Source organism: Phascolarctos cinereus, unplaced genomic scaffold (assembly GCF_003287225.1).
Source record: "Phascolarctos cinereus isolate Bilbo 61053 unplaced genomic scaffold, phaCin_HiC Scaffold_7;HRSCAF=346, whole genome shotgun sequence".
Lineage (NCBI taxonomy): Eukaryota > Metazoa > Chordata > Mammalia > Diprotodontia > Phascolarctidae > Phascolarctos > Phascolarctos cinereus.
In genome coordinates, this window is record NW_027556180.1 from 39,847,560 (window position 1) to 39,874,272 (window position 26,713).

Consider the following 26,713-nt stretch of genomic DNA (forward strand, 5'->3'; position numbering starts at 1 on the left):
CATGAAAAGTCCAACAAGACTGAAACAACTGAATAAAGAGCAGAGGGTAAGCAAACATGAAGGTAGAACAAGTACAGTTTAAGCCTAAGATTTCACCCATGAGCTACCAATGTGGAAGTCCTCTCTACCAATGAGGATCGGTAGCTTATCTGTAACTCATGGTCTGTAAGAGCGTCTGGAGCACTGAGGGGTAAAGTAACTTGTCCAGGGTCACACAACAATATGAAACAAAGGCAGTACTTGAAGCTACTCCAAAGCCAGCCCCTCTATCCACTACATTGTGTCATCTCTCACAATCAGTGACCAAACAAATATTTTCTAAATGCCTATTGCATACAAGACCCTATCATCTATACCCCAAGGAGGTCAATGAAAATAAGAACAGCCCCATATAAGCAAAAATATTCATATCAGAAATATCTGTGCTACCAAAAATAAAGTATATGCCCAACAACTAGGGAAGAGATAAACAAATAGCAGTACATGAACATCACAAAATCTTACTGTGCCATAAGAAGCAATGAAACTGAGGAATTGAGAGAAGTCTGAAGAGACACGGGAACTGTTACAAAGTGAAATTAAGTAGAGAATGAGGAAAACAACACACACACACACACACACACACACACACACGACTACAAAAATGTAAATGAAAACAACAAAATCATGAAGCTATGCTGATGGGTCCACTACAAATGTTACATAATTTCAACTGGGCTCTCACTTTGGCAAGGCAATCATTTCTTCATCTTCTTAGGCAATTCACTGTCACTCACTATGCTGGCTTTACCAAACCTTTTCATCCCTCTTCAAACCTACCTTGGCTCTCCCTTTTCCCACCCACTCAAATCCAGACAATGATTTGCATTTCACTGAAAAGATTGAGGCCTTTTACTGACAGCTCTCTCTTCTGCCCTCCTCTTCATCTCACATCACTCAGATGCCTTCTGCCACTCTCTTCACTCTATCCTGTCTCAATGAAGTTATTCCAGTCCTGCCTCCATCATTAGTAGCTATGTTATCTTGGCCAAGTGACTTAAACATTTCAGCCTCCATTTCCTCTTCTGTAAAATGGAAACACTTGCCAAACTGACCTCAGGGCTTTCTGAGGACCAAAAAGAGGTGAAACCTATAAAAGAACAATCCAAAAGTAAGGTACATCTTATTTTCTTTCCAAGGCAAATCCCTCTAACAGGCTCAAGGGATCCCATTCCATTTTGTTTTCTCCAGCAGACTGTCTCCTCTGTCATCCCCATTCTCTCATTTATCACCAATTTCTCCCTAAGGGATGCTTCCCTATTGCCTACAAACATGTGCATGTCTCTCTCATTCTCCAAAAACCCTATGGTCTTACTTCTCACCTTCATTTTGTAGCTAAACTGTTTGAGAAGGCCATGCATAACCATTTCCTTTCCTCTCTCTCTTACTTTGCTTAAACTTGGCTTCTTCTCACATCAGTCAGCTGAAACTACTCCCTCCAAAGTTACCAATGATCTCTTGTCACATCCAATGGGCTTTTCTCAATGCTTATCCTTCTTGACCTCTCTGTAGCCTTTGACACTGTTGATTTATTGGGAGATTCTCTCTTCTCTAGTTTATTAGGACACTGCTCTCTCCTGGCTCTCCTTCTGCCTGACTGCTCCTTCTCAGTCTCCTTTGCTGGGTTCTTCATCAAGGTCATGCCCACTAACCATGAGGATGCCACAAGGCTCTGCCCTGGGCCTTCTTCTGTTCTCCCACTATTTCACATGGTGATTTCATCAGCTCCCATGGTTTCAATTTTCATCTCTATGAAGATGATTCTCATATATATTTATCCAACCTTACCCTCTCTCCTAACCTCTGGTCCTGCATCTCCAACTGCCTATTAGACAACTCAAACTGGATATCCCATAGACATCTTAAGCTCAACATGTCCAAAACTGAACTCATCTTCTCCACTCAAAACTCCCCTCTTCCTACTCTCCTATTACCATCTAAAGTACCACCAGTCTCCCAGACTCACAACTTAGGTATCATTCTTGACTCTGGAATAGTCTACTATCTTAATAAATATATAAGAAGCTCCTTATTTGAGAAGACCTGGGTTCAATTATCAGCTTTGCTAATGATGTCAGTGATACCCATACCCATACATATACATACACACACACACACACACACACACACACACCCTTTATTTCTCTGGCCTCCATTTCCTCATCCATAAAATGAGGAAGTTGGATAAGATGACCCCTAGGATTCCTTTCAGCTTCAAATCCATTAACTATGTATGAGTAGAAAAGGTCCTGGGCCAGTCAGAGAGTATGAATGAAAATCTACCAGCACATATCCTGAATGTTACACTGGTACCCTCAAGAAAAAGGAGAGAGGGATGGGTTGGGGGGAAAAAAAGAGGGGCAGACAGAAGAAAAAAAAAGATCTTAGGACATGGACAAGACCACGAGATCCAAAGATGCAGGGGAGAGTTAACTTGCTTTGTTAAATGAGTATCCAATTCACTGGTAACTGGGATCCATCACAATGCATTTGTCTAATAGGATGGATTGTGGAGGTTGGGTTGGGGAAAAGGGGCAGGGGGCGGCACTGAGGGAATCTAGATGGGGAAACTGGTGAGGAGGCTGTAGTATAAGCATAACAGGGGCAGCTAGGTGGCACAGTTGATAGAGCACCGGCCCTGAAGTCAGGAGGAACCGAGTTCACATCCGGTCTCAGACCAAACACATAATACTTACTAGCTGTGTGACCCTGGGCAAGTCACTTAACCCCAATTGCCTAAAAATTAAAAAAAATTTTAAAATTAAAATAAAATAAAAATAAAATAAAGTATGAGCAGAGCAAACAAAGCCCTGGATGTGAGAGTAAGAAGAGTTATTATTCCAAACCTGCTACCACCACTTAGTGATGGGATCTTGGTCAAGTGACTTGAACATTTCAGCCTCAGTTTCCTTCTCTGTAAAATGGGAAACACCTGCCAAAGTGACCTCAGGACCAAAAGAGGTATAAACTATAAAAGGCCATTCCAAATGTGAGGGACTGTAGCTTGCTCAGCATGTGGCACCATGCCATATCTTGAATTCAGGAAGAGCTCCTTTCTCTCATTCCTCCAGCATGAATGAGCTAGGTACAAGGAAATGAGGCCCAAATCAGGGGGGTGGCAGTGGAGATAGGAAAGGAGGGGCTGTTGATATGTTTCTGGAAAACTGACAAGCCTTGGTAATGATTCTGGGGTCATTATGGGGGCCAGAGAAGACAAAGATGGTCCCATGGTTTCCAATCTAGGTGGCTTGGAGGATGATGGTGTAATTAGCCAAGTTCGGAAGAATGGTTTGAGGTTGGATAAAATCAATTAGGAGAACCTTACAAACTCTACTGAGATCCTTCTGCACCTCAGGCGTTTCCTCTTACTATTTCAGGAAAGCTATACTAAGGCAGTTCCATTCAGATCTGCCCACTGCTCTTCAGCCATGTTGGATACATTTTGAGTAATTGCCATTTAATATAGAGACATGTTCTTCACAGAAGAATGGAATTCGAGTTAAAAGGGATGTCAGTGGTGACTAGTCCAACCCATCCCCCAAAGGCAACCCCCCCCATACCAACTGACAAGTGGATAAGTCTGTGTCCTATGTCAGCTAAACAACATGCAAGCAGCAGCAGCACCTGCTCTGACATTCTGGAGGAATCCACTGTCTACTTGGGACATCTCTAAGGTGAAAATCATTTAACTCAACCAGCTAACCTCTAAAGGTGCCATCTTGACTCAAGGTCCTCTCTTGACTCATGATTCTGCAGCCTGTTTCTCATATTTCCTAAGAAACTCATGAAATTTAGCAGTTCATTTTTATAACAGTTCATAATGTTGCTGGTTCGGGAGGTACTGTTTCATTTTAGGGAAGAAGGAAAAGAAAAATAGTGTAGGTGGCTAGTATTTATTTCTACTTTACAATCTACAAATCGAAGTGGAAACAGAATTTTTCCTCCACCCCCCCCAAAAAAACAGGAGCTATTTCACTCTGTCTTGTACCCCCCAGATCCTGGCACAGCACCTAGCACAAAGGAGGCACTTAATAAATGATTTCAGATCGATTGATTGTCTGATAGATGTTTTTATCCAACAGTCTATATGATGAATCCAAGGCACATGAAGGAACAGATTCCTACTGTCTTGTCCAATTCTCAGATTTACACCCCTTGAGCTATTCTTCAAAGATCTCTGAATTTTGGCTCAGAAATGAATTTGTATTTTTGTTCAAGTTTTTCACTTGATACTGGATTCCAGAAAGAGCTTAAATCAGGCATCCTGCTAGGTAGCCAGGAAAAGGGATTATTTGTGATGGAATGAGGTCCTCTGATTGCACATTCAGGAATAGCCTAGAAATCATTCCTTCCTCTCAGTCTGGTAGACTGGATTCACTTAACCTAGAAGATGGAAGATTACACAGAGACAGACTCCCATTAACTATATTGTCATCACATCTGAGTCACACTCAATGTTAAATCTCCACTATCATGGCTAGCAGAACTTTGTGTCCATCAAACCCAGGCCCTTGAATGAAGAGGAAGAGACAGGACTACATTTCAGGAGCATTTGACCTATCTAATAATGGGTCTGGGGGAAAAAATTAAACAGCTCTCATTCCAGACTATCCATTAATCTTCTAGCTCCCATCTGTCATAAAACATCTGCCAAGAATGTTCCTCATTGAGTAAGACAAGAAGATTTTGTTTCTAAGACAGGTGAGAACTTTCTGACCAACATCTCTTCCCACCTTACCTGGGGGGAAGCTGTCACAACAGGAGGGGGGACGGGCTCCACTACATGGCTCATTCTGGTAGAGGGTGGACAGCAACTCGCTGCATAGTAATTCCGGAGTTTCTTACTATGATTTTTACCCTAGAAACAGAGTGGCATAAGTCATTGTCACCAGGAAAGTTTTCAGTCATGTGATTCTATTTTTTTTTAAGCAACATTCATTCATTTGTTCACCCAGCATAGATTATGCATCAGGTGCTATGCTGGATACAAAGGATAAAAGTGAAGTACTCCATGAACCCAAATACTTTTTCATCTGGGGAGATACAATGTATACCAAGATAAGTGGAATACAAAATATATACAAATACAAAATATACAAAAAGTAAATACAAAGTAATTTCATGTAGTGAAGGAACTTTAGATATCATCTAGTCCCAGGATCCTTAACTCTTATGCATGAGAGACCCCTTGGCAGAGTCAGTCTGGTGAAGCCTGCGGGCCTCTCCTTAGAACAATGGTTTTATATGCACAAAATAAAATACATAGAAATAAACAACCAAAAAAAACCCCACAGAAGTCAATGTTTCAAAATTTAAAAGAATAAGCATGGCTCTGGGGAGCTAGGTGGCGCAATGGATAGAGCTCTAGCCTTGGGGTAGGGAAGACCCGAGTTCAGATCCAGCCTCTGACATTTGACACTTACTAGCTGTGTGACCTTGGGCAAGTCACTTAACCCTGATTACCACACCAAAAAGAGAAAAAAAAAGAAGCAGCGTGGCTCAAAGGAACAGATATGAAAAGATGCCTCCACCCCATCCTTCAGCAGAAACATTGTAGGTTGCACATATTTGCAGTCTTTTTCAATGTATTGATCAGTTATGTTGATTTTTTTTCTTTTTATTTTCTTTAAAAAAAACTATTTGTAATATGGGATAGCTCTCTTGGAGGGGAGAGATAGAGGAAATTATGGTGATGTGAAAAAAACTAAAGATGTTTTTAAAAGCTTATTTTTGAATATAAATAAAATACATAAGATTGCAAAGGATGACAATTATATTGCAAGAGTTATCAAAAAAAAACCCCACTTTAATAATCCCTGATCTAAACTAATACCCTCATTTCACAGATAAGGAAACTGAGTCTCAGAGAAGGGAAGTGACTTACCCAAGGTCACATAGGTAATAGCAGGAGTGGGATTTGTACCCATTGAATTCATCTATAAATATTTCATAATTTCAGCACTACCCCCTCCCTCCCACAAAAAAAGTCACCTCACTGAACTCCATACAGATTCTAGCATGACAACTGGTTAATTCCTAATCTAAAAGTAGCCAAGTACTTTCCTTATCATTGTTCAATCATTTCAGTTGTGTTCTACTCATTGTGCCTTCAATTGGGGTTTTCTTGGCAGAGACACTAGAGGAGTTTTCCATTTCCTTCTCCAGCTCATTTTATAGATGAAGAAACTGAGATAAACAGGGTTAAGTGACTAGCCCAAGGTCACCCAGCTAGAAAGTGTCTGAAGCTGAATTTTAACTCAGGTCTTCTTGACTCCAGATCCAGCACTCTATCTACTGCACCACTGATAAAACAGAAAAGATGCCAGAGAGGAGGTGTTCCAGCAAAACCAGGAGAAATAAAATTTGTAAAACTCTGAAAATATACTGGGTTTCCCCAAGATCTCTGTATTTTCTCTAACTTGATTATGATTAGGAGTTACTGCCTGGATAGGAGCTAAATGCTCTCTAGTTCTCTCTAGTGGTTTCAGAGGATTTCAGAGTAACCTTGAAAGGCTCCCGAAGGCCATCTGTTCTCATTTTACAGATGAGGGAACTGAGGCCCAGAGACAAGAAAGGACGGTTACATAGGGGTGGGGATCTGTCCTTAGGTCCTGCAACTCCAAATCAACTGCTCTATACAATGTAGCATGCTGTTATTGGGCCAGATAATCCAAAGTAATTGATATTTGGCCAGAGGATAAAGCCATCTGACTTCTAGACTGTGTTTTGCTTACACTATCATCCCACTCTGTCAGTGTTCCTCTAACACATGCACCAATGGTTAGCGTAAGAAAGGATACAAAGCAGTGTGAAGGAGAAGAGAGAAGCCTGAGAGAGATTTTTTTTAATTGTTTCAGATAATGCAAGGTGAAAAAACAAAGGGGGATACAGGATTGCCTCAAACGTGCTATTTAAATTATTAAAATCTAAGAATGAATAAGAGGTTTCAGTCTAGATTGAAAGTCTGGGGAGCAAGATTAAGGAGTCCACTATCAGCAGGACTTAAACACTACTGACTTCTTCTATTTGAGGAGCACTTCAATTAGCAATTTCCTATTATTTGTTGTTTGTTTGCTTACTCTTTTCAACAGTGTGTAAAATGAAGAGTGCTAGATTTGAGAATTAGGAGAAACCTAGGTTCAAATCCCACCACTGACACTTTCATTTATCCATTCCACAAGCATTTATTAAACTCTTACTTCGTACCAGGAACTGTGATACATATTGAAATACAAAGACAAAAGAAAAAATCCCAACACTTGAGGAACTGAGACTCTCTTGGATTTAACCAGCTGTGTGACCTTGAGCAAATCACTTCACATCTCTGAGCCTGTTTTCCTCTTCTGTAAAATATCTACCCTCTAAGAGGCAGCATAGGGATGATAATCCCTAAAAATCTATCTCCTAAGAAGGATAGAGGGCTGGCCTTGAAGTCACAAACATCTGGTTCTGTCACATACTGATTGTGTTTGTGCCTTCTCCAGCCCTAGCAGACATCCCTCTAGGACTAAATTACCAACGTATCACAGTTCAACACTGACAAAGGGAGTTTCTACACCAGGAGTTCCCTACTGTCAATGAAATCCCAAGGGGGGGGATTTTTTTTCAAGTATCTACCTCCCCAGCTTTTTGTTGGAATCCAATGGAATAAGGCCTCTCAAGTGAGTGGTAACCTTTCAAGCTATTAACAGCAGCAGCAAGGGATGTTGTTAACCCTACAGAATATTTTTTTAGCACTTGATTTAGCCACCAAATCTTTGCACTTCAGGAATATGGTCTTTCCACTGTATAATGATCTCATATTATCTCACATTTCTAGAGTGTTTTAAGGTTTACAAGGCACTTCTCCTACAACCACTTAATAAAGGATGGAACATAAGCATTCTCTCCCTCTCCACCACCCTTCCCTTCCCCCCCCCCCGCCCCCAATCAGTCCTTGACTTTAAGGAGCTCACATTCTTTTAAATCAGGAAACTTAGACACAGATGCTGTGACTAGCCAAGGTTCACATAAGTAATGGGTGACTGAGCCAGGATTCAAACTCATGCCCTTGAGCCCTTCCCTCCCCCAGAGGTCAACAGTAGCACTCTGTGACTATAACTCTGATTTTATCAATTCAACAACCCAGACAAAAAGCAAAATCAGTGCTAAATATGAACTTTGACCTCTCCTGCTTCCACTGCAGGACTACTACAGTTTTGTTTGTTTTTTTTAAAGGGATTGGTTTGTTTCTTTTTAGCATTGCTGGACACCCCCCCGGTCCTGCCTTGCTTCCATGGCAGTGGGTGAAGTTTGGGTACATCAGAGGTGGCCCACCTCAGGTGCCCTAGGAGAAGGCTATTAGAGAGAGCCCATGTTTTCCAAACTTTTGTGATTTGGTATTAAAAAGCAAATGTCAAAAGCCTGATTTTATATTCAAGCAGAATTTTTAATCTAGAGATAGAACTTAGCTGCCTTCTGATAGACACTTGCTACATTAAATATCATTACTTCTAAAGCTGTTTTCCCCTGAATACTGGTTTTTCTTTTCTTCCTTCCCTTGAATACCAGATAACAGCAGTGGTGGGTTCTTACCTAATGACCAAACATAAATATTAATATGTGGTGCAGTAGATAGAGTGTCAGGCCTGGAGTCAGACATTTACTAGGTGTGTTACCCTGGGCAAGCCTCAGTTTCCTCATCTGTAAAATGAGCTGGAGAAGGAAATGGCAAACCACTCCAGTATCTTTGCCAAGAAAACCTTAAATAGGGTCATGAAGAGTCAGACACGACTAAAATGACTGAATATAAATATTAATCCACATTTAAGAAAACAGAGAAGATACTTTAAAAGAAATTGTGTCCTCTCCAGCTTACTATGAATGACAGCATATCAATATCTCAACTTGCTCTTGTCAGTAACAAATACGACAAGAATGCTGGCTTTGGAGTCATAAGGCTTGGATTCAAATCCAGCTACTTACTAGTTGTATAACTTTGAACAAGTCACTCCACCTTCCCTGGACCTGTTTCATAGTCTGTAAAATTAGAAGATTGGACTCGGTGACCCCTCAAATTCCTTTGCAACCTTAAATCTATGATCAGTATGGCACTGTTCATTGACCTGGGATCAAATCCTGCCTGACACTTAGTTGCTGTGTGATAATGACACTACTTAACATCTCTGGGCCTCTGTTTCATTATCTGTTTAAAAAAAGAGAGAGAGCTAAACTGAGATTGTTGAGGTCATTCCAGCTCTAAACCTGTAATCCAGTATCAGAAATGTGAGGCTCATATCAGACTGCTTGCCTTCTTGGGGGAGGGAGAGAGAAAAAAATTTGGAACTCAATATTTTATAAAGAGAATGTTGAAAACTATCTTTACATGTAATTGGAAAAACTAAAATACTATTAAGTGGGAAGGGGGAAGAAATGTAAGGTTCTCAACATGATTCTTGGGGTTTTCCCCCTAATTTGGATTCAAATTCCCTCTTCAGAGCATCTTCTCTCTACACCCTGGACATTTCTGCTGATAAGACAGTGTTGTCGTACAGCACACCAGGCTTGCCCCTAAGGAGCAGCTGCCTGCAGATAGATGCTAATAAAAACGAAGGCATGGTTTGTCTCCAGTGATTTGATTTTTAAATTAAGTTACAACCAAAGCCATGATTTTGTAGCTATAAATATAAATGACCTCATTTAAAAATAAAACCACCTAGAAGCATTTGGGGGCTGGCTGACCAGTACAAGAATCCCTGAAACAAGGTAAAAGCTGCTCCTAACTTTATGCAAACTCCAGAGCAGCCACCAGATCTGGCCCATCCTAGGAAGCATGAAAATGTTCCAGAAGTGCTTACTAAATGCTCCAGATTATGGAAATATATGTTAAAATACTGCAAGACACTGCTCAGACTTGACAAAGGGCTTTCCTTTCCTGCCAGGCAAATGAGCATTTTAATTAATCAATCAATAAACATCAGTTAAGTGCCTACTATGTGCATTTATTAAACACCTACAATTTGTGATTTCTACATTAGAATTAATGAGCTAAGATTTCTGAGGGAAAAGGTATTACCCTGGGAAATATGTGCATAGCTTGAAACTAACATATGATGCCAACTAAATTTTTTATAAACTACAACACAGTGTGGCAGCTGGAAGGCCTGCCTTGGGAGGTAGAAAGAACTGGGGTCAAGGCAGCCTATGATCCACACTGCCTGTGACCCCAAGAAAGGCACTTAATTTCTCCATGCCCATGCAATTCTCCTGGGTCTTGATTTCCTTCTCTGTAAAGTATAAAAGTGGAGCACAATGACCTCCGGGGTCCCTTCCAGGTCAAGATCTATGATCCTAAAATGACAAGTTACAGAAAAGTTGCTGTTCTATTCCAATAGAAGGAGTCTCCTAGGCCAATGAAATCATAGGTCTAGACCCCTTCGAAAGAAAAATTCCATAACAAGCCACAGAAAGTAAGCTCTTCTGTCCTACTGGGAAAAGATAAAGGATAGATTTTTAATAACATCCCATAAAGAAGGGTGCTGGGCTTGGAGTCAGGAAAACTTGAGGTCACATCCTGCTTCTTACATTAACTCACAATTCCCGACTATGTCACAGAGGGACTGCAATTTGAAATGGTGGAAAGAATTCCCACGCTAGGAGATCTCTCAAGCCAATAAAATCCCCAGCCTTTCCACCTAATTTGCATATGACAAAGAACAAAATCAGGTGGCCTGCCCCATAGAAAATGGTATAAAATTGTATAAAATTGGCTTTCCAGAACTTCTGAAAGACTTTTTCTATCTGGAGAATAGGAGGCAGCAGGGAATAGCAGATATGAATACTTGACTTAGAATCAGCGAGACCCAAAATCAAATCTGGTTTCATATACTTGTCTACATTCACATGGACAAGTCACCTAATACTCTGAACCTCAGTTTTCTCATTTATAAAATGGGAATAATAATAGCACCTACTTCACAGAGTTGTTGAGACATCAACTGAGACAATAAAAAATGACTTTTCCAAACTCAAAGCACCACATAAATGTGAGCTATTATCTCTACCAGCTGTTCCAGATGTTCTCTGTGCTTTGGTTCTATTTTATTAGTCTACAGCTCTGGTTTCCTTCATATTTCTTACTCCAGTAACTCCAACCCAGTCCTATCTTTTTCCTCAACCCTCTCATCATTCTGCCTGTGACTCTGTGGTCAGCAGACCTTGAACCATTATCTGGAGGCCACACAAAAGCCTTTATCTTCCTGACCCTCTAAAGCCTTTATATCCCTGACCCTGTTTCCTCATCTGTAAAATCAAGATGGCACCTATAATACCTATTTTGCAGTGCTATCTTGGGGATCAAATACAGCCACACATGTCAAGTATTTGGTGAAACATAAGGCTCTGGGTCAGAGAGGCTAACGTGTTTTTGTGTCATGGCCCCTTTGGTAATTTGGGGAAGCCCAAGGACCCCTTCTCAGAAAGAAAAAAAAAGCCTATACTCCTAATTGAAACAAACACTCAAATGTCAGCCATATGTTAATGTAAATAAAGTTGTAATCTTTTCCCATCCAAGCTCAGAGACTCCCTGAAATCTACCACAGACCCCTTAGGGACCCATGAACCCCAGGTTAAGAACTCCTACTCTATATAAATATCAGCAAGTATTGTTAATGTTGTTATTCTTGTTGTTACTAATTTCAATTACTCTCCTTGTGCCTACAACTCCTACAAGTAAAGGTAACATTATAGAGCTAGAACTGGAAGCAACCTTGGAGATCACCTACTCCAACACCTTTATTTTACAGATGAGACAATTGAGGCACATAGAGGTTAAGTGACTTGCCCAAGGTCAAAACTAGATATTATGACTACAAATCTAGGGCTCTGTCCATGGTACCAGTCTCTCCATTGCTTCCCTAGAACACGCTGACCTACTCCTGTCACTTTCTAATTTAGAAATACTAAAGAACAGCCTGATTATCGAGACATTTACCCAATAATTTGCTTCCTGTTTGTTTTTTTTCTTCTCCAAATTTAATTAACTAATTATATCAGACTTGAAGTAGCTAGGGACCAGTGCTATCATTAATCCGATCACCAGCCAATTTTAGTGCTCATTGAACAGCAGACACACAATCAAAATGCTCTAAAGCACAATAAATCAGGGGGAAAATCTGAACTAGGGCTCATTTTCATTGCTGTCTGTTTCAGGCTCACTGCTCAACACCACGGTGTATGAGGTATACTGAATTCCCCCATGCATGACCAGCAGCTTCCATTATTGTCTGTCCAAACTATTTATGAAAAACTAAATCTACAGCTACAAAAGCATCTTGGCAAGTAAAGATAGCTGGAAAGAATTCAGGACCTGGAGTCAGAAAGACCAGGATTTAAATTCCACCTCCGACACCTATTCGCTGTGTGACTCAGGGCAAATCACTTAATCTCTGAACTTCACTTTTCTTACTGGTAAAATGAGGATGATGATATCTGTAGTAGCTATCTATATTGTGAGACTCAAATAAGGTAACAGATGTAAAATGCTTGGTTACTCTTAAAGCACTATATGAAATACCAATTGTTATTATTAAAACATGTATAAAGCAACCTAAGTTTTATCCTATAAAATCAAATTACTTTCAAAGTTTCTTTCAAAGGTAGACAAAAAAAAAATCATAGAATTTTAGAGTCATAGAGGACCTGAATGGTCATCTAGTCCAACTCATACCAAGTAAACAAAGTTCAACTACGACATACCCAATGGGTCATCCCACCTCTCCTGGAAGACCTTCAATGAAAGTCTTATGTACCACATGTGTACATGCAAATGCTCCTGCCTTCCTGTTTGACTTTTAGGAGACCAGAGACTCTCAATAACCCTGTGCTCATTTAGGCCCTTAATACCTCTCATCTGGACCATTTCAATAGCTGCCTACCTGGTCACCTTGCCTTTAGTCATTTCCACTTCAAACTATACGATGCCCCAACCATATTAGTTTTCTTGTTGCAGATATAGAATATAAACTCCTTGAAGACAGGGACTGTTTAATTTTTGGTCTTGTATCCCCATCACCTATGACAATGACTGATAAGCGGTAAGTGCCTAATCAATACTTTTTTGACTATTTGAGAGGCGTGATGACTAGTGGCTTCCCATTAACACAGAAGGGATTCAGCCTCCCTTCCTAACCTGACCTCCTTCTGCCCTCTTTCATGTACCTTTCACCAGAGGTGTCAAACACAAAGCCCGGGAGCCATTCTGATGTGCAACACTCCCAAGTGTGGCCTGATCCAGAATAAAATGTAAATGATAACTATTTAGTGAAATAAATAAAAATACAATAAACCATAGATATCAATATATTTTCTCCGAGTCAATATGCAGAGCACAGGGATTCTTATGTATATTTTGGTGGCCCCTGTTACTATTTGAAGGTTGTGTAGGACACCACTGCCTGACCCTACAGCCAAGAGGATGAGTGATATAGTAACTAAAGGGTCAGCCTGGGAGGCAGGAAGCCATGGGTTCAAGTCCTTCCTCTGGCACATACTAGCTAGGTAACCACCAGCAAGTCATTGGATAAAGCTATAAATTAGACATGTGTAGGATCATATTCATAGAGGTCACTGCACTATTTAGGTCACATAAATGGTAAGTGACAAGATGGGATTCAAACTCGGGTCCCCAGAGGCCAACATCAGTGCTCTATCCATCTTGCCACAATCCTCTATATATTCAGGAGTGAACACACTCAGACCTAGGATCCCCTTCTTTGGGGGCCAAAACTATGATTTTATCCACTCAACAATCTGGATAGAAAGCATACTAACTACAAAGTACACAATAAGCAGGCTTCTGACTTCTCCCAATTCCACCATAAGGCTATCTGGTTTTCAAAAAACAAGGGTTAGTATATGAAAAGTGGCTATTTTGTTTAGAGTTTGTTAAATTCAGAATTTTTTAAGCCTAAATGTTCAAAGATTTAAAATAGAAAAAACAAAGATTGGCTTATTTTCCCTAAACCCAGAAAATCTCAACTCAACTCAACTACCACCACCACCCCAAAAAAATAAAACCACAAAGCTACACACAGACTTGCCTATTTCCTATGTCTATACATGGGCCTTAGTTTCCTGCTTCTGTTCTTTTACTCATAATATCCTTTATACCCTTTGCTAGCTCTCAGCTTTTGACAAACCAAATTATCTAAAGCCAACACTGGCCCCAAATATCTTTCCCTGGGTTTAGTTATTTCAAGGCAGTTGCTAAGAGCTATGAGTAAGGCTATGAGGGATGGCGCTGCTCCTTCATTTGGCTCCTGTGGACTCCTGACAGAGGAAGCCTTGAGTTTTACATGTGTCATCTCAGCATACTGAGCTGGAATGGGAAAGCATTCCAATGACTTGTCACTGCTCCCCAAGTCCACCACCTAAAGATTTCACTTTCAAGTTTCAAGTTTCACTTTCAAGGCAACAAATAAGAGACAATTGATCTGGCTTTTGAATGCTTAAAAAAAAAAAGTTCACAAGTTTCCTGAGCACCTACTACATACTAAGCACTGGGGTCAATGTCAGTGAAGCCCCTGGCCCCCAAGGGTCAGAGGATCATGGGAGCTCTAGAGCTTATGGGAACTCAAAGGTAACCTTGTCCAACCTTCTTATTTTATTTAGAAGAGGAAAATCAAGCCCTTGTCCAAGGTCACATAGGTAGTAAATGATAGAGCTAGGATCTGAATGCAGAAACACTGGCTCCAAGTCTAATATGCTTCCCAGTACACCTCACTGGCTTCAGGGTGATATGACCCATACATATAATAACCAGTAGTATGAGATAAGCAGGATGCAAGAATCAGAGACTTAGAACTAGAAGTGACATTAGGGACCATCTAATCCAACCTCATTTTTCAAATGGGGAAACTGAGGCTCACAGAGAGGAGGTAATTACCCAAAGTTAATTCAAACCAAGGTCCTCTGCCTCCAAGGCACAATAACACCTCCATAAGGGAGATACAAACATTATGCTATGAGAACCCAAAGAAATGAGAGATCATTTCAACTTCAGGGAAGGAGAAGGGATAGGGAATAGAAACAATGAGAAGTGCCAGCCAAAGATAGTCGCATTTGAGCTGAGCTTTAAAGGATGGATAAAATTTCAGTAGGTGGAGATGGAGGCAAGGGAGGCATCCTAGGTGTAAATTCCATTCATCCAACATTTATTAAGCCAACTATGGGCAAGACACCAGGAAAGCAAAGACAAAAATAGTCCTTGCTCTGACCCCAAAGAGCTCTTATTCTACTGGAGGAAAAAACACCCACATGGAGAGGTAAATATGAACTAACTTCAGGAGGACTGGTAGCATTAACAACTGGCGAAATCAGAAAAGGCTTCCTGGAGGAAGTGGCATTTGAGGCAAGCCTTGAACGGCTCTAAAGATTCTAGGAGGAGGAAGGAGAAAGGGGAACTCCAGGGAGGTGGGGAGAGCCTGTGTAAAGGCAGAGGGGAGGGACAGATTGTCCTGGACTAGGAAGAGCAAGTGGACCAGTTCAACAGCAACATGCACAATGGGATGTGATGTACACCCCACTTAGAAAGACAGGTTGAAATCAAATGGTGAAGGACTTTAAATGCCCAGTAGAAGAGATTGCATTTTATCCTAAAGTGAGAGGAAGCCACTGAAACTTCTTGAGCAAAGGAGTGACATGCTCCAAACTATGCTTTGGAAATATCATTTTGGCAGCTATGCGTTTGACAAATTTGAGGTGGCCAGGCATAGAGAATAGATTAGGCAGGCAGCTATTCCAATGGGCTTGATGGGAGGTGATGAGGGCCTGACTTAGGGTGGCTGGGGTATTCCTGCAGAGAAGGGGATAGACGCTAGAGAAGTAGAACTCAGCAGTATCTTGGGTGGGAGGGTAGAGGGAAAAGTAGGATGGGGTTGCCCTGGACAGGAAGAGGGAAATCAGAATAAAGGGCGAGTTGAAAAAGGAAGAGAAAGAATTCTGGCTTGGACATGAATTTAAGACACCTGTTAAACTTCCACGAAGAGATGTCCAGTAGGCAATTGGAGACATGGGATTAGACATGTAGATTTGAGAGTACTCTCCATGGATAATTGGAAAGAACTTTGTGAGTCTTAAAAGCAAAGCATTGGTGGGGCAGCTAAGTGGCAGTGGATAGAGCACTGGCCCTGAAGTCAGGAGGACCTGAGTTCAAATCTGGCCTCAGACCAAACACTTCACACTTACTAGCTGTGTGACCATGGGCAAGTCACTTAAACCCAATTGCCTAAAAAAAAAAATCTAAAAAAAGCAAAGAATTGGAAAACTGGAGGCAAGTTCTCCATCCCCTAAACTCTTAGAGCATGTTGTCTGAAACTCCCTTCTGGAGTCAGCAGGTTACCTAGGAAAGAGCACAGGCTCTGGATCAGATAACCTGGGTTTGAATCCTGACTCTGTTACTTAAGTCTAGCCAACTCAATTCCCTTCTCTTGGCCTCAGTTTTCTCATCTATAAAATGAATGGGCTGGGCTAGATGCTCACCAAAGTCCCTTCCATCTCTAATTTTCCTGATTGTCTCAATTTGGCTAGAAAATGATAAATAAGACTCATATCATGGAAAGCCTTGAATGTCAGGGAGAGGATTTAGAGTTGCTTTGGAGGCAGTGCACAGCCACCAAAGGTTGAGATGGGAGGGTACTATGATCACAATACTAATGGTCCAAAAAAGATTAATCCAGCTGGTGTGTAGGCTACCCTAAGGAGAAAAGATGAAAGCTGGGAGATCAATTGGGCAGATGTTGAAATAGTCTAGACACAAGCCATAAGGACTGACATGATCATGGGGGGTGAAAAGTAGATGACAGATTTGAGAGACCTTCCAGAAGTCAAAAAGCTATAGGACATAGCAATGAACACTTGTCAAGAGCAAAGAAAAAGGAGTAGAAGGGGCAAAGGGCTCCAAGGTTTTGAGCCTGGGAAAATAAAGTTAATAGAATTTGGCAAGTCAAGAAGAACAGTTTTAAGGGAGAGGTCATGTTTGAAGTACTGGTGGCACATCCTGGTGAAGATATCCAGCAGACAGACAGGAATTCAGGCCAAGGACCTGGAAGAGAGGTTAGAACTAGAGATACAGATTTGAGAATCACTCAACCTCAAAATTAGAAGGAACCTCAAAGGCCTAGAGATACAGTGCTATAAAGCTAGGATGACCTGGGTTCAAACTGTTCCAAAAGATACTTATGCACTCTGGGACTCTGGGCAAGTCACTTAAGCGATGTATGAGCACAATCTGTATACATGAGTTTCCTCATCTGGAAAGGGAAGGCATTAGACTCAAGGATCTCCAGGCTCCTTCCAGCTCAATCTATGATCCATCTAATCGAAGCCACCCCTGACCAAGAATCCCCTCTGCTATATTTCTAAGAAGTCACCATTCAGCCTGGGTCTTAAGCTCTCCAGGGAGCAGGAACCCACTACCTCCCAAGACAGCCCATCCCAAGTAGAAAGAAAGGTTTTCCCTTAAATCAAAGTCCAAATCTAAAACCTGTAACCACTGTTCCAAGTTCTGTCCTCAAGCACAGAACAAAGCTGATTCCTCCACTCCAGGACAGTCCATTAAGGACTGGAGGTACTTGCACAAAGGTAACCATTTAAGGCCTGGGAGCAGATGAGATTATCAAAAGTGTGCAGGGAGTAATGAAGGCCAAAGGAAGCAATTTGGAGAACGCCTGGGGAGCAGGAAATGCCGAAGCATCCGATTCATTGAAAGAAGTAGGAGGAGACAGAGGAAAAGTGAGAGAGCCAAGGGAATTCTGGGAGCCCAGTATTGCGGAGGCCAAGGAAGCAGAGAGAGAAAATCAAGGAGGAGAAAAACCATCACCGCAGAACAGAAGGCATACTTCAAGGGACTGAGAAGTGAGGGATATAAGCAAGAGAAAGCCAGGAAGACAGATTCTAGATATTTGGCTCGAAAAGAAACCACAGGAAGAAAATGATAGCTTGGATGGAGAAGTTTTTCAGTTGTTGTCTTTTCTTTTTTAAAGAATTGAGGGAAACTGATTCAATTTGAAGGGAGCATTTGTAGGAACCAATAGAGTCAAAGCAATGGGAAGTGTGGCACATGGGGGAAGGATTGGGGTTCAAATCCTGACTCTATCACTCATTATCCGGGTGACCTTAACCTAGACATTTCACTTTTCCAGGCCTCAGTTTCCTCATCCTTCCAGTTAGAAAGAATGGATTAGATAATCTTGAAGGTCCCTTCAAGTTCTAAATCTAAGATATGAAGATTAAAGATTCAAGGGGACAATGGTGAAGCCAAAAGCATGAGAGTAAGAATTGGGCTCGTGATTTTGCCAAGTGAAGAAACTTCTTCTCCCCATGAAGGTTGGCATCTTCTCTGCACTGTTTAGTCATGGAGAGTACCCTAGATCATGTTCAGTGACTTACTGAGTCACACAGTGCCTATGCCAGAGGCAGGACTAGCTTCAAAGTCAGCTCTCTATAAACTATTCCAAGTCTGCCTTGAGTAAGTATAAAATTGGGTTTTCAGAAACTCTGAAAGGCCTTTGATATCTAAATAATAGGAGGCAGTAGGGAACACATAGAGTGCTTGACTTGAAATCAGGAAGATCAAAGTCCAGATCCTGATTCAGACACTTAGTAAATGTCTAACTCTGGGCAAGTCACTCTACGGGCCTCAGTTTCTTTATCTATAAAATTAGCCAGTTGACCTAGAGAACCTTCCAGGTCTAAATCTACAATCCTATAGTCTTCATTTTTACTAATGAAAAAAACTGAGGCTCAGAGTAGTGATATGGTCAGCAACATAGTCAAAATCTAGTTAAGTGTCTGAGGTGGGACATAAACCCAAGTCTGCCTTACTCCAAGTCTAGTACTCTACCCCCAACACCACATTGCCTCTCAAATATCCCACCCAACACACCTCAAAAACTGCCCTTTGCACCTGCTACTCTAAATAGATGGAAAAGGTTGGAGATATCTTCTACGTACAGAGTTGTTTGCATGTTGCCTTCCCTGTGAGAATGTGACTTCCTTGAGGATGGGCATCATGTTTTTTTGCCTTTCCTTATATACCCAATGTTGAGCACAGTGGCTGGCACAAAGCAAGTTTACTTTTTGAAAAATCAGGAGTAGCTGATGCACAATGTGAGAAATGAAATCAAGACAGCCCTAATGAAAGTTAGGGGTGGGACCTACATTTTCCAGTGCTCTCTCTTCTCTCCTTTCCCTTCATTGTAGTTCATAAATATTATTTAGGGCTTGCCAAATTTGTGTCAGCTACCATTAGCTTTTTATCTTACTCTTCCCTTATTCTAATCCTACTCCTATCACTAGATAAAGACAATACCTATATGTCCCTGAAACTTCCCCTTTAAAAAAAAGAGGCTACTGATTTTGAAAGCTGCCAGACTGGATCAAACTCTGTACACCAAATGTGAGATATCAGCCCTACCTGGGAGCACAGGTTTAAATCCCCAAATGAGTGACTCAGAGCAGTCTACAACAAAGAATGGAGTTTCTTATGCTCACGAAGGGGAATGTGGGATGGAGAGCTTCCTATAAAACAGGCATAGGGTATCTCTCTAGAAATTTAAACCCTAGGATCCCATTGTTCACCATATTCTGAATTATTGTTGTGTTGTTCTTACACATGTATTAACCTTTCTTGTGTCATGAGCTCCTCTGTCAGTCTTGTAAGCAAATGAAGGGAGCCCTTTTCAGAACAATATTTTTAAATGCATAAAATAAAATATAGAGGAATACAAAAGAAACCACTTCTACTGAAATACAGTTATCAAAATAGTTTTTAAACAAGTACTCATGGATCAAATGCTGCCTTCTGAGAGGCCCAAATCTCTTAAAATTCCTTTGCCTCTGATGCACCTTCTGTCCTAAAAGAGTTATTAATGAAACTCATCTTGAGGTTTCTGTGCCATACTTACCTGATAATGAGCTTGAGCCTGCTGGGCTGAGTTCAAGGTGACATTACAAAGTTTACAGTACAAGGGCCTACATAGCTCCTCCAGTGCAAAATCCTGCTCTGAGGCCCCAGCTCTGGCAAGCTCCTGTGCCCTGGCCAAGGGCAAAGTGGCCTCCAGCCCCAGAGGTGTCTGCGGGGACAGCAGAAAGGTGGTTCTTGACCTGGTGGCCACTGACATAGGAAGAGGGGGTGAGAGCTGCTCAGGGGGAGGAAGTCCGGTGTGCTGCAAGAGGATCATTGGGCAGGAGAGTGGGCATGCTCCGGGGGCCAGTGGAAAGCCTGGTCTTCAGATCTGAATCAAGAAAGAGATATTCAGATGGTAGCATTAGAAAACATAGGTAGCAATTAAATGTTTGGACATTTCAATTCAGTGTGTGTTTATAAAGTGCCTATTAGGTGCTGGGCACTTAAAACAATTTGTTTACACAAAGACAAGAACAAAACAGTCATTGCCCTCAAGGAACCTCCAGTCTGTTGGAGGAAAGCAACATGTACACCCACACATAACTAAATACAAAAGATAACAAGTAATTTTGGAAGGGCCAAGCCACACAGGGCAGCTAGGTAGTGCCACAGTGCATAGAGTGCTGGGCCTAAACTCAAGAAAACTCATCTTCATGAGTTCAAATCTGGCTTCAGACACTTAATAGCTGTGTGACTCAATGCAAGTTACATGACCCTGTTTGCCTCAGTTTCCCTGTCTGTAAAATGAGTTGAAGAAAATGGCTAACCACTCCAGGATCTTCGCCAAGAAAACCCCAAATAGGGTCACAAAGAATCGGACATGACTGAACAACAAGCCGTGCTAAGAATTCATCCAAGGGGAATTAGGAAAGGCTTTTTAATGGAGGTGACACTTGAGCTGAGCATTGATGGGAACTAGGAAACAGAGAAGAGGGAGAGCATTCTATCATTTCAGAGCAAAGGAACTGATCAGAGTGATCATGAGGGCTGAAGAACAATCAAAGAAAAGCTACCAAATCTGAAGTCAATGGGCCAAGGTTCAAATCCACCTTTGCCACTGATTACCTCCACTTCCCCATCTGTAAAATGAGGGGCTTAAATTGATGACTGCAGAGGTCCCTTTCAGCTCTGAAGCCACGGGGTCTATTATACCAGCTTGTGACTCTGGAAGGATTATTTCATGTCTCTGGGCCTCAGTTTTCTCATTTGTAAAAATGAGAGCCAGAACTAGATATCCTCCGAGCTCCCTTCCACCTCATTATGATCCTATGACCCCATAAGACAACCCAGCATTTCTGTGTTGTTATTTTTCCTCTGATGTGATAAACCAATATCTGGGCCAGCTTCTTCCTCTTTCATCTGTCAAGGAAAAAAACCCTATTTCTTTCATTCCTTCCTAATGAAAATTCTCAAGGTTCAGCTCTTTGTGGAACTTTCCACTTAGCCAGAGACTAGGGTTATGACCCTCCTCCAACTCTTAACCCACTTGAGCATAAATAAGATTTGATTTCAGTCCACCCAATTCTATCAGCTGTCCTACTGGCCCTCCAACATGTTAACGGTGCTTCATCCGTGGCTAATTAAATCTACAAATCACAGAGTAGAAACAGACAATAGAGGTCACCTGGACTAGACCCCCCTTCCCCCTAGGCACAACGAAACACAAAAATCACCCTAATTATCACCCTAATGACCACAAAGACAATTATGAATCTCTGGCAGTTGACCTCATTGCCCTGTAGGTTAACTTAATCACAAAATGGTTGGAATTAACTTGTCAAGTAAGTTAATATGGAAAACAAAGAGATGAAGCCATTCTCATGCCCTCCATAGTGAAACATCTTGAGAGTTGTGTGGCCAGTATCTTTCCTAGCTAGGGGTCAGAGATGAGGGAATAAAAGACCTTGCCTAGTGTCAGTCTGTGGCAAGACAAAATTAAATTTATTCCATTTAATAAACCAATGGTTCCTGATTACTTTAGTCATTGACACCTCATGGCTTAAGAATATATTCTATAGGATCTTTTTCCCTTGAAGAATCTCAATTTTTTTTTCTTTCCTCAAGGGGTAGACAACCTGTACAGAATAGGCTGGGCAAGTTCACAGATGCATAGCACTTAAGAACTGAAGGGGACTTTAGAGGTCATCAATCAGTCAATCAAGCAACTAACATTTAAGTGCTTAGAGTCTGCCCTGCAGTATGCTAAGCTCTGGGGCTACAAAGAATGACAGAAAACAATCCCTGCCTCTTTCATTTGCCTGCTCTGCTCAGTTTCCTCATCTGCAAAATGGGGATAAGAACATTTGTACTGCCTGCCTCATGAGACTGTTGTAGGGATGAAATGAGATAATGTATGTAGAGTGCTTTTAAAAAGCTATATAAACGTCACCTATGCTCATTACATCCTCCTAGCCCTTTCATCCTTATTTATGTCATGATCGTGCCTATATTTCCAGCATGAACCACAGGTTATCTTTTGGAACTTCAACTTTCCTCAAATCAGAATCTTGGGACCCTCTATTCATCACTCCACTCTTTAACCACTCTCAAAACCTCCTTCTTCAGTCATCAAAGTATGGATATTTTAAGCATCTAAAACACAAAGATGAAATTTCCATCTGTCTTGCAATGTGGGCATGTTTCAATTCAGATAGGCTTATTAAATGAAGACAATTTTGAAACATCAAAAGCCTACTACCTCACTTGATAAAGCTATGTAAGACTAAGATGTTCTCAAAACCAATGTGACCTTGGGCAAGTCACATAACTTTTCTGGGCCTCAGTTTCTTCACCTTTAGTAAAATTAGGGAGTTAGACTGAATGACCTATGAGGTTCTTCCAGATCTAAATCTAAGATTCTATAAAAACTTTCAAACAAAATTATGAGGAAAAAAATCAATGAAATGGAAAATCATGGAAATGAGGAAAGCATAATTACAAATGGAGAAATTAAGGTGATTGCATTAACTCTGATCATTTTTATTCATTATGAATTCCAGCTCTACCCACTAATCTTTATGACTCCAAATAAGTCTCTTCCCCCGGTTAGTCCTCACTTTTTACACCTTCAGAATGAGGGGGTTGAACTATATGGTCTCTAAGATTCTCTCCAGTTCTTAATCCTACTATTTATAACAATACTTGTTCCAATGGCAAGAGGTGTATGTGAAACATATAAATACGTACATATATATAGTGTGTGTATATATATACCACATATCTATACCACACATACACATATTTATATATATATATACCACACATACACATATTTACATATATATGCCACATATATCTATACCACACATACAGACACATGCGCTTATGCATATGCTCTCTCTCTATATATGTGTATATGTGTGTGTGTATGTATATATGTATATACATATATATATGTATATACATATATATGTATATATGTATATATGTATATGTATATATGTATATACATATATATGTATATACATATATATGTATATATGTATATGCATATATGTATATACATATATATATGTATATACATATATATGTATATATGTATATACATATATACATATATATATATATATATATATATATATACACACACACACACACACACACACACATACTCTAGATACAGATTTAAAATAATAGCATGTCAGCTGATTCCCTACATCAGGTTAATCCCCTCAACTAAATCAAGCAGAAACCTCATTGAGCAGATGGAGGACCATCAATCCGAAGGCAGAAGCAGATGAGTACTTTTTTTTAATGGTAGAAGAATTTAAAAGATTAGCTGAAGGGGGGGGGGGGAGTTGAACATTCCAGTAACAGTGAAACAGTAGCAACATATGATATTGAGAAGTCAAGTTCATAGTGAATGTCGAAATACAAAATGTCATCAGGAAAACTGTCTCAACGCTAGTCCGTGACAACTATAATACATAGCCAGGCTACAAACAGAAAGGGTCAAAACAAGGGCAGGGTCAGTCTGTTGGAAATTTCCAAAAAAGAAATTGAATTGCTAAAGAGAAAGTTCAGCACTTGCCTTCAATTTTTTGTTTGTTTGTTTTTAACTCATTCCTTTTGGGGGGAGAACTAGGGGAAATCTAAGACGTGTTGTCTCCCATTGTGGTCAGCTTCTCTTCAAAGGGGGGAGGGGGGTTCCTCTCAGCGTGCAGAGGTAGAGTGGGGCCTGCTTGCCTCAGGAAGAGTCAATCACCCTACAAAGCAGCCTTGCCAGAATAAGGATTTACCCACTGCCAAATTTATTTTTAACGTTTGCTGTATAGTTGGATTTTAAAAAGAAAAAAAGGATTTCATCTGGCATATTGGCAATGTCACTTCTAAAAATATACACAGAGAGAACAACTATATCCGAGGTTGGAGAGTTTCAACAACGTAATATCAAAACAAAATATCTAACACGGTGTTTAAAAAAAATGCATAGAAAAGAAAACTAGGGAGTCATTCAGCATATAGCACCTACCTTAGTACAAATACCGTATTGGGGGCAAAGGGCATGGCATGGTAACTTAGATAAGTTTTCGCCAGCTCTTAAAGACTATCAAATCTGATGACTGACAGAGAAAAGATTCAGAGATTTCACGCTGGAAGGAAGTTTAGCGTTCATCGAGCCCAATCTTCCCTCTCCACCTCCTCCACCCCCCTAACACCATTTTACTAAGATAAAAGAACCGAGGCCCAGAGAAGTTAATTTAGTCCGGGGTGGGAAAATCGCTACTGCTCAGGATAAATGCAAGTGCCTAATGGTCACCCTCCTAGCTTCCAAAACTCAGGGCCTTTACGTTATACTTTGCACTGAGGCCGATAGCTTTTTTTTCCCCCATTCGATTCCAAGGAATTAACAGAGGATGGGTGAAAGAAAATGCTGGTCCCCGCCCCAAGGAATCCGGGTATGAGAGATAGGAAGGGAAGAAGGGGGAGAGAAGGGAGGCGTTACTCAGAGGTCACCACAGGCATCCAAAAGTACCTAAGCAGTTCCGACCAAGGCGAAGAATGGGAAGATAGTGCTAGGAGAGAGGCCGTGGTCCTCACAAGGACAGCTTTTTGGGAAAACAGGGTTCCAGCTTTAGCTACGGTGGCTCCTACCCACAAGCAGAGAGTGACGGTTGATTTCTTCCACCTCGGTAGAATCAAAGCCGGATAGGGTTCAGAGTCAGATGGCAGTTTAAACTCCCAGGATGTCCTAGCGTCTACGCAAACACACCTGAATCCGGTGAAGCAGCCACCCAGCTGGCTGGAAAGGGGAAGCCTAGCACCACCACCTCACCTGGGGGAATAGCAAGCACACAGCACGCGCAAAGCCGCCGAAGACAAAACAAAAGTCACGTGGAGCGCCCGAGAAAAGCCCCAGCCCCCCGGCAGCGGCCGAAGCGGTGGCGTCCACCTTCGGTCCGGCTCATCTGTAGAGTTGTGCCCCGCGCCCAACAAGCCCCGACTGCATCGCACTTACTGGGGGGCCAGGGGCCGGCTGCGGCTCACGCACTGGTGCTGAGCTGGGGACCTCCGTGCGCCCCGAGTCGGACCGCCCCGCACATCCCGGACCAGGTGAGGTGATGAATTCGGGCCGCCTCCGCGCCCTCCCCGGCTGCCCGGAGCTCCCGGCTCCGGCTTGGGGAAGCCAGTGCCACCGGACACGGATGGAAACAGCTGCAGGAAGTGACTGCGGAGGAGCTGAGGAGGAGGAGACAGAGGAGGAGACTGAGACCGGCTGACTGGGGAGGGGGCGAGCAGCGTCGGCGGCGCACAGCACCAAGGAGGGAGGGAGAGAGGGAGGGAGAGACGGAGAGAAGGACCGGCTGCCGCGTCAGAGATGGGGGAAGAAGAGGGGAGGAGGAGGGAGGAAGGTGAAGGAGGAGGAGAAAAGGAAAGGGAAGGAAGGGAGGACGGAGAGGAGGAGGAGAAAATGGGAAGGGGAAGAGAAAGGAGGAGGAGGAGCCGAAGCCACCAAACCAAAGAATGGGAGGATAAGGCCGTCCTGTCCGTGACCGTGACCTGATCCTGACTCCAGAGCAGAGTAGTCCAGGCAGCCCGGAGCCAAGAGCTACAGCTTTGCAGTTATTTTGAGACTATAGAACGTAAGCTCCTTGAGGGCAGGAACTGTTTCCCTTTTGTCTTTGCCCAGAGTCTAGCACAGTGCCTGCCTCCAGGTGGGCACTGCTTGTTGATGGATTTCATTCACAAGGAAGAACCGTCATCCTAGGTGCCAGGACAGGGAGTAAAAAATAATAGCTAGCTTTTATAGAGCCCTTTAGAGCAAAGTTTGCAAAGCACTTTGCAAATATTTTTTTCACTTTGTCCTCACAACAACCCTGGGAGGTAGGTGCTATTGATATCCCCATTTTATAAATAGGGGAAAGGAGACAGGGTTAAGTGACTTGCCCAGGATCACACAATTAGTAAATGTCTTGAGGTCGGATTTGAACTGAGATCCTTCTGACTCCAAGTCCAGTGCTGTAAAACTAAAATATAAAATACCCTCCCAACAAAAACTTTTATAATAACTAACATTTTTATAACTTTCTGAAGTTTGCAAAAGATTTACGTGAACAATTCCATTTGTGACTCAGGACAAACCTGTGACTGCATCCCAGATAATGGATCTTGTAGGCCTATCCCCAGCGCCATGCCTGGCACATATTTTGGATTTGTGACAGGACCTATAGTTTCATTAGTGTCAGGTACTCCTGCTTTGGAAAATTCCTCTACCAATAAAGACTGTCA

General features: G+C 41.7%; 1 protein-coding gene across 3 annotated transcripts in view; it reads right to left on the reverse strand.

Annotated features, from left to right (window-relative positions):
* The window catches only part of ZMAT3 (zinc finger matrin-type 3), a 41,331-nt gene extending 15,434 nt beyond the window's left edge, over positions 1–25,897 (reverse strand). The window contains exons 1-3 of one of the 3 annotated variants that reach the window (XM_020980671.2): positions 25,443–25,897; positions 19,983–20,312; positions 4,778–4,897 (exon numbers count right to left, since the gene is read on the reverse strand). In XM_020980671.2, coding sequence (XP_020836330.1) covers positions 4,778–4,897; positions 19,983–20,258 — 396 coding nt within the window. In that variant the 5' untranslated portion in view covers positions 20,259–20,312; positions 25,443–25,897. The remainder of the gene's footprint in view (positions 1–4,777; positions 4,898–19,982; positions 20,313–25,442) is intronic. The other 2 variants (XM_020980660.2, XM_020980676.2) reach the window with 2 other exon arrangements.
* Between the last annotated feature and the right edge of the window lie 816 nt (positions 25,898–26,713).